The sequence below is a fragment of the Marmota flaviventris genome, chromosome X (genome assembly GCF_047511675.1).
Source record: "Marmota flaviventris isolate mMarFla1 chromosome X, mMarFla1.hap1, whole genome shotgun sequence".
NCBI lineage: Eukaryota > Metazoa > Chordata > Mammalia > Rodentia > Sciuridae > Marmota > Marmota flaviventris.
The window spans coordinates 51,575,083-51,584,484 of NC_092518.1; the positions used below are offsets into that span (position 1 = coordinate 51,575,083).

At 36.2% G+C, this 9,402-nt stretch overlaps 1 protein-coding gene across 1 annotated transcript; it reads right to left on the reverse strand.

Moving 5' to 3' along the window:
- Positions 1-3,521: 3,521 nt before the first annotated feature.
- On the reverse strand, positions 3,522-9,402 carry Cox7b (cytochrome c oxidase subunit 7B). The gene is made up of 3 exons (XM_027922957.3): positions 9,258-9,402; positions 6,175-6,299; positions 3,522-3,717 (listed from the first exon to the last, which is right to left on the reverse strand). Exons 1-3 carry the CDS (start codon positions 9,295-9,297, stop codon positions 3,640-3,642), a joined length of 243 nt encoding a protein of 80 aa, XP_027778758.1. The 5' UTR covers positions 9,298-9,402; the 3' UTR covers positions 3,522-3,639.

The following is a 9,402-nucleotide window of genomic DNA, read 5'->3' on the forward strand; positions in this document are numbered from 1 at the left end:
CTGGATTCAACCCCCAATAATACAAACAAAACAAATCCAAGAAATTGGATTGACAACATTCACCTCAATTTTATTTATTTTTTTTTTTAGAGAGAGAGAGAATTTTTTAATATTTATTTTTTTTTTTAGTTTTCGGCGGACACAATATCTTTGTTTGTATGTGGTGCTGAGGATCGAACCCGGCATGCCAGGCAAGCACGCTACCGCTTGAGCCACATCCCCAGCCCCATCTCAATTTTAAAATGCTTGTCTTTCCAATAAAATGTTTAATGAATTGGCAATGCTTTCAATGTGAGTCCTTTATCCAAATTTTTAGACATATTAAATAATTGAAGATAGGAAGACTAATTTGATAACCTTTCAACTCTAGGCATTAAAACTCTGAAAGTAATGTTATGGGATAAACAGTGCATTTGTATGAAAAGACAGAACTTTTTTTTGGCTGAGTGCACTAAGAAAGCTGCGAGGTCAGACTATTATGATAGGACAAAAATTTATTTACTCTAATGTTTCCTACTAGCAGTGGTCAAGTTAGTCTTAGAATTACCCATTAGAACAAGATTAACTACAAGTTCGCTTTGCAGTTCTAGGGATCAAACGCAGGGCCTCACACATGCTAGGCAAGTGCTCTACCACTGAGCTATATCCCCAGCTAAAAAATAGTTTTAGAATCCTGTTCAGGGCTAAGGGTGTAGAGTGCCTTTCTGGAATGTGAGGTCCTGAGTTTCAATGCCCAGCACAACACAACACACACACACACACACAGCTTGTTCATAGATGCTGACTACCACCACCAGGTCTCATCACACAAATAAACATACTTTTGCTAGCAAACAGAGACACTGACAACTACTTACCTTACAGAAGCGATACAAATCATACTGATCATTAATTACCTCCAGTCATTAGAAATGAGTGATAACTCTTAAATGAGAAGACATAGAAGCTAATAGAAGGTTTAGACTTCCACAAGACATTTTGTTTAATCATAACTCAGATTTGTATGCATTTGAAAGTGTCAGTCCTATTATGGAACATTTCTACAGAGAAGATTTCATAACACGTTCAAATTTTATCAATAAAGATGGGCACAGTACGCGGGGGGTGGGGGGGCGGTGGCGTGCATGTCTGCGATCTTAGTGACTTGAGGCAGGATTGCAAATTTGAGGCCACCCTCAGCAACTTAGCAAGACCCTGTCTCAAAATAAAAGCTGGGTATGTAGCACAGCCCTAAATTCAATCCCTGTTACCTGTCTTCCCCTAAAATGGGATGGTTTTAGGGCAAACAGACCCCTTCTTCTGTGTACAGTGGTGCACATCTGTAATCCCAGTTACCAGGAAGACTGAGGCAGAAGGATCACAAGCTCAAGGCCAGCATCAGCAATTTAGCAAAAACATTTCAAAAATAAAATTAAAAATGGCTGGGAATGTAGCTCAGTGGTATACCACTGGGTTCAATCTCCACTAACACAAAAAGCATATACACATACATACACACACACACACACACACACACACACACACGTACAGTAATGCCTGCTACTCAGGAAGCTGGGGCAAGAGGATCTCAAGTTTGAAGCCATCCTCAAGAACTTAGCAAGACCTTGTCTCAAATAAAATAAAATATAAAAAGGGCTGGGGTTGTGGTTCAGTGGTAGAGCAGTGGCCTGGCATGTGTGAGGCCCATCCTCAGAATTGCATATAAATAAATATCCATTGATGACTAAAAAATATTTTAAAAGGTTGGGGGAGGCCTGGGGATGTAGCTCAGCTGTAGAGTATCCCTAAATTCAATCCCCAGTTCTGCAAAATAGTAATATAAAAGCATGTAATCACTGACTTTGGTGCATTTTTTGAGATGCTAGGACATACTGCCATGAAAGGATACTTCTTGTGTTCCACATAAGTAAAATATTTTCAAATGTTTGATTAAGTATAAATCATTATCTACATCAGGTAAACTTGGAGACTGCTAAAGACGACATACAACTTTAATAGATCAGGTAAGCAGATTTTAGAAATCTTTACATTTAGAAGGCATGGTGGTAAATGTAACTCAGGAGACTGAGGCAAGAGGAGTACAAGTTCAAGGCCAGCCTTAGCAACTTAGCAAGACACTGTATCAAAAAAAATAAGGACTGGAAATGGGACTCAGTATCAAAGCACCCCTAGGTTCAATCCCCAGTACCAACAAAAAAAGAAATGTTTACATTTACCTAATATAGATTACTTGATTAAAATTCCATTTTCTGCTTACTAGAGTACTATTTAAAAAACACAGAAGACTATAGCTCTTAGCCAAGGAAGTAAAGAAATATGAGTAAATTTCTTCACCTTTTTTTTTTTTCTTCACCTAACATTTTACACATCAAGGCCAATGTCACATATTAAACTCAGGACAATCCACAAGTTGAAATGTTATAACACTGCCATTATAGAAAACCAAGAGGTCACTCACTGATATCAAATATCACTTTGAAAGGGAGGGAGAAGGGGAATAGCATGGATGGTGGAAGGAGTCCCTCATCGTTATATAAAACACATCTATGAAGATGTGAATTTGGTGTCAACACACCTTATATTCAATCAGATATGATAAACTGTGGTATAAAGGTGTATTAAGAATTGTAATGCTGGGCTGGGGATGTGGCTCAAGCGGTAACGCGCTTGCCTGGCATGAGTGGGGCACTCACCTGGCATGAGTGGGGCACTGGGTTCATCCTCAGCACCACATAAAAATAAAAAAATAAAGATGTTGTATCCACCGAAAACTGAAAAATAATTAAAAAATTATATCTTTAAAAAATTGTAATGCACCAAAAAATAAAAAAATTGTAATGCAAAAAAATAATTTGAAGTGAACATATCTTATATAGTTACGAAAAATGTTTTTGTGAATAGATAATTATGATTGTAATGCATTCCACTATTGTCATGTAAGAAAGATAAACAAAAAACAAATATCACTTTGAACTTAGACAATTCTAATATAATTATATCTACAGCTATATAACTAAAAATAGACTATATTTGACAGATCCTTTGTTTAATAATATTATAAATATCCCTAATACGCTAAAATTCAAAACCTCTAATTAAGGTGAATATTCCAGAGAAGCCAAATAACTAGCTATGCTTGACACAACCTAGTAGTTCATTTTATGGGACCATTATTCCGTGGCTGTGATGACATCCTAAATTCACTAAACAAGAGTGAAAAGGAGTTAATAATGCTGAATCAAAATATAAACATGAAAGCTAAAAAGCAGTAGACATAATCAATACATGGGCCAAACTTGGCTCAAAGATGATCTAAATAGCTCTGCTATTGGTTATTCGTTAACTATAATTCTAGCTTACTATAAAGTTGACTTCCAGATAACTAAATTTCCCTTTCATACTACTTCATAGAAGTTATTTTAAAAAGTGTTATAGTATTTTGACTTTAATGAACACAAAGGGTAAATAAATGAAAAGTGAACAGCTTAGTTCATTTACAAAGGAAAGAAAATCTACAATGATTGTTTCAAGCATACTTTATTTCTTCAATAAATGCCATATTTAGTAGGTACACAGTGCTTTTACTTGGCATCAATTTTGAGTTGGTTTTGAAATTCAGTATTACATCAGCTGGCATGATTACTGATTTCTCCACTCCTTTGGGGTGACTCTGCCAACAGGGGACAGGTTCCATTCTATTCCAATTTGTGTTGCTGTCTGTAAGAATTAAAATACTGTCAGTTATACATGTTTAAACCCAAATCCATGTTCTCTTGGAGCCTACATCTTGGAAGTGATAAAGATATTTTACTCTAAAGGTTATAAATATACAGAAACTCACCTGGGATATAGTGCCCTCATGTAGGTCAAACCTAATTGTTGTCCTAATTCTCCAGAGCAGTGCTGTTCATTAGAACTTCTAAAGATGAAGGAAATGTTCTATATCTGTGCTACCCAGTATTGTAGTCACTAGCCAAAGATGGCTACTAAGCCTTGAAATATGGCTAGTATGAGTAAGGAAACAAATTTTCAAATTTTACTTAATTTAAATTTACACTTCATGGTGCCATAGTACCTCCTCAAAATATTGCTTCCCTCAACCACAACTGATAAATAACTGCCAAAGACACTTTGTAATTAAGAAGTATTTAGCTGGGGTTATGGCCCAGTGGTAGAGAGTTTGCCTCCCATGTATGAGGAACTGGGTTCGATTATCAGCACCACATGTAAACAAATAAAAGGTGCATCAATAACTAATATTTAAATTCCGGGCTGGGGCTGTAGCTCTGTGGTAAAGAGCAGGCCTCACACGTGTGAGGAGCTGGGTTCGATTCTCAGCACCACATAAAAAATAAAGACATTGTGCCCGTGTATAACTTTAAAAAAAGATGTATTTAACTTCCAAAATCTCCTCTAATCACACATTTGTTAAATATTTGTTTACCATAATTGAGTACACATTGATTTTAATACTTTATCTTATTTCAGGGTTGGGGGTAGATATCAGTGGTAGAGCATGTGCTTAGCATGCACAAATCCCGGATTCAATTCTCAGCACCAAAAACAATCAAAAAACAAACATTATGTCTGATTTCAGAAAAATCAAAACTAGAAAGAAGTCTAAATACAGCTTGTTTTGTTTATCAAGGCAACAGCTGATTTCTTTTAAACTCTACTTACATATTTATTTAAAATTTCAGGACTCCTACTTTATCAATTAATAGTGACTGGTAAATAGATTGTTAACTGTAAGCTGTAGCCAGGTGCTGTATTGCACACCTGTAATCCCAGCAGCTTAAGAGGCTGAGGCAAGAGGATCTTGAGGTCAAGGCCAGCCTCAGCAATTTGGTGAGGCCCTAAGCAACTCAGCAAGATTCTGTCTCTAAATAAAATACAAAAAAGGTCTGGGGATGTGGCTCAATGGTTAAGTGCCCCTGGTTTCAATCCTCAGTACAAAAAAAAAAGTAAGCTATAAACAATATGTATAAAATATGGAAAGTTACTTTACATCTTATCTGTCAGGAATATTGTACTCAAATTCTAAAATTGTTACAGAAAATTCTAAAATTTTAGAAGGAAATCCGATCACTTAAGTTTTATCTAGGGGGTGGCCTAAGTTAGTGAAAATCCTGGAAACTATAGAACAAAAAAATGATCCACAGGTCAGGCATGGTAGCACATGACTATTTTTCAGCAACTCCGGAGGCTGGCAACAGGAGGATGGCAAGTTCATGGCCAGCCCCAGCAATTTAGCAAGGCACAGTCTCAAAATCAAAAATAGATAGATAGATAGATAGATGGATGGATGAGGGGAACTAGAGAAGTAGTTCTTCCCAACCAATTAAATAGTGGTAGAGTGCCTGTCTAGCATGCAAGAGGCCCTGGGTTTGATTCCCAGCCCAAGAAAAATGACCAACAGAACTAAAGATGTCTAATCTTAAAAGAGAAGATTAAGGAGACATGATAGAAATTTTCTTTTCCTCATCTTCTTCTTTTTTTTTTTTTCTCTTGTGCTAGAGATTGAATCTATGGCCTTGTATATGCCAGGCAAGTGCTCTACCACTGAACTATACCTCCAGCTCATGATATCAATTTTCTAATATTTAATGTCTCTCATATGGAAACATGATAGATCAAAATTTCTATATTGCAAATGAACGACAGATATGCAGGAAACATTTTAACACAATGATAAGATCCTTTTTACAGATGCACAATTTGCAAAAAACCGCTCTGTGATCTAATAAGCAATTTGTGACTGGAAATATTAAGAACAGAAGATAGGTGAATGCTGAATATTAAGGAGGAAATACTTGTACTGGGTAGATCAGATAATCTTTGAAGTCCCTCCTAACTAGATATGTTTGTTTGTTTGGGGGTGGTTTGTGTTTTTTTTTTTTTTTTTTTTTTGGTGCTGGGGATCAAACCCAGGGCCTTGTGCATGCAAGGCAAGCACTCTACAAAGTGAGCTAAATCCCCAGCCCCTCCTAACTACATATGTGTAGTACTTTGTTAAAACATTTTTTAATACATGGAGCAAATGAGAATAAGAAATATCTAACAAAATTATTGGAACTGGGGGTACAGCTCGGTGAAAAGTGCTTGCCTATCATGGGTAGGCCCTGTGTTTAATCCCCAGAACCACAAAAAAAATTATCAATCAACAATACTTACATATGTCCATACAGAAATACAGAAAATGGCTCCACTAGCTAATATGGCATTACCATATTTGTCATGGAAATCAGGTACACGTTTCTGGTGACTCTGCCTTGCCATTGTTTGCTGAATGCTTCGAACTTACAGGAAAGAAAAAAAAAATTACATAAGTATATCTATCAATTATCAGGGAAAGATAACACGTAACTGATACTGCCAATTAAAAAGTCAAGGAAATTATAGTATAACACAGTTCAATAAAATGTTAAAAACACATTGCAGCTAAAAACACAGTAGTATACTGTGAAATGCATCAAAAATAAGATCAATTGACAAATGGACAGATATGTGAATAAACAAATACAGCAATATAACAATCACAGACTACATGGTAAGTATGTGGATGTTCATCATGTAATTCTTCCAAATCTTTTCTGTTTGAAACTATTCATAATAAAACGTGGGGGCAAAAGCAAGTAACAATAGGGCTGGGGATGTGGCTCAAGCGCTAACGCGCTCATTTGGCATGCGCGGGGCGCTGGGTTTGATTCTCAGCATCACATAAAAAATAAAAAATAAAGATGTTGTTTCCACCGAAAACTGAAAAATAAATATTTTTTAAAAATTCTCTCTCTCTTTAAAAAAAAAAAGTGATGCTAATAACATCACTAAGTGGATGGAACTTGGCTTCTACTCATTAATTTGAATATGTATAACTTTAATTTTCACTCAAGTTAACAACACTCAACAAACTTAAAACATACAAGGGCAAAAAAACTCAAAATGAAATTTATACAACACTAAATGTTAGTGACCTTAAATTATTACAACAATAAAACCCTCCAAAACTAAAGTAATCTGGATATTTAAGATATTAATATTCAGTAAGGCACGGTGGTACACTCCTGTAATCTCAGCAACTGGGGAGGCTAAGACAGAAGGATCACAAGTTCAAGGCCAGCATCATCAACTTCAAAATAAAAAAATATAAAGGTTTGGAGATGTAGCTTGGTGTTAAAGTACACCTGGGTTCAATCTCCAGTACCCCCCCACCTCAACAAATTATTAATGAATAGGGCACCACACTGTAATAGAATATATAAAAATATGAAAGAAACAGATATCTGTCACCAGATAACTTCCAGTCTGAAAAAGGATACTACACATGAAGACACAGATCACTACAATATAAGCAAGTAGAATTAGCTAAGCACTTTGAATGGCAGATAGGTTTTGGTGGTTAATGTGGGAAAGAGGCAGAGACAGAAAAGCTCTTTGTACTGGAAAATCAATTACATTTAGTTGAAGGACAAGGTGCATTATTTTCCTAGGCTGGGGAAGATAGTAAAGATTTTTAAGCAGAATGATAAAATTAAAACTTAGCTTTTACTATATTCTTGTAGAAAGGGTACAACAACCTTTCAAACTGTCCCTGGAGGAACTGAGAAGGACAACTTGGGAAAGAAACAAGAGATTCTGGAAGTTTTTTTTTTCCTTCCTCTCCAAGTTAAGTAGCAAGTCCTTATTGTTTTAAAAAGCCTCAAAATGTGTATATGTATATGTATATATACACACATCAAGATATGTGCGCGCACAAAGTATGCTGCATACTAAAGAAATAGCAACATTTCACATTCACTAACATTTAAGAATATAGTGGTTTCTATGTGGTACAACAGGTTATTTCATGATAGTCATCTAACCTTTATTTTTTTGTTCTTCTAACTACCTTAGCTTTCATTTTCATCTTTAAGAACTCACATCCAGGATGTGCAAATTTACAAACATTTCACAATGTATTCTATTCCAGAACAGTTAAAAAAAAAAATGCGTGTGTGAATTCCACACTGAAAGAAACAGAAAAGCATTCCTAAGGTACAAGATTTCCCCACTTGCTTAAAGGGCAAAGAAATTATGATTACCAAAAATTCTGACTTAAACAGATTACCCAAGTGGATTTCTTTAGACCTGTCCTCTGCGACAAAATATGATTTAGGGGCTGGGGATGTGGCTCAAGCGGTAGCGCGCTCGCCTGGCATGCGTGCAGCCCGGGTTCCATCCTCAGAACAACATACAAAGAAAGATGTTGTGTCCGACGAAAACTAAAAAATAAACACTAAAAAATTTCTTTCTCTCTCTCTCTCTCTCTCTCTCTCTTTAAAAAAATATATGATTTAGTTAACATACATTGGTAATTTCATATAATCGTCAACAATCCTATGAGGCAAGTTTTATCTACTAATCTTTTATAAAGCAGAAAACAGGTTCAGAGATTAAATAATTTACCCCAAGTTAAAGAAATAATGAACACGGCTTTTGGCATATGAAACCTAGTAGGGCTACTATTTTTTCATTTATTTTAAAAACTGCTTGAGTGTTTAGAACACAGTCAAGTAATGCTCCTAATGTAAAGTTAAAATTAGTATGGCTACATTAGTAAATGATGATTGTATAAGGTCACCTTCACTCACATTACTCAAGGTCACCTTCAGTGCAAATCAAATATGGAAATAATTTTTTTCTCTCCAATCTAGTGCATTCTCAGTTCATGATGCTGATCTCAGATTTCCCTGTATTTGCCTAACTTCTAGATAAAAAGATAACCACGATTGCTCTCACGGCAACTAATATTCAGTTAACAACCCGCAAGTAACATTTTAAGTCTACAAGGCTACCATTTAGGTCGTCTCCCGGCCATGAAAACAGGTGAAGAGATGGGTTTACAGTTTCCTACAGTTAAAGCTGTAGAGACGGGAGAGAAGGTTCTTCTATGTGTGGTTAGAAATAAATGTGGATCCAAAGCTAAAATGTAGGACATCACTTTAAAAGCGAGAGATAATCAAAGAGTAGATAGGTTACAAGGCTAAAAATGCAGTACGAGGATATGACTCCAATAGCAGAGACAGAGCTAGGAAATGAAACAAAAACACCGGACGATTAAAGCCAATGCTACGGATATCTCCCCAATGACTTTGGACGAAGTAAGAGACAGCATGTAGAATTAGAGGGCCAGGATGTTGGAGCAAGAAAAACGAAAAGACCACGAGGACACACGGATATAGGGCTGTTGTAAATGGCTTGCTCACGATTTTGCTCACCTTGGAGACGACTCAGAGCATTTTTGGCCAAGGGAAACATGGTGGAAGTGCAGAGGGATCTACCGCAACTGCAGCTGCTGCTTTGATGTAAATTCGCTCCAGGTACCCTTGCAGAGAGCACTGAAAAACAAAATGGCTTTGGGAA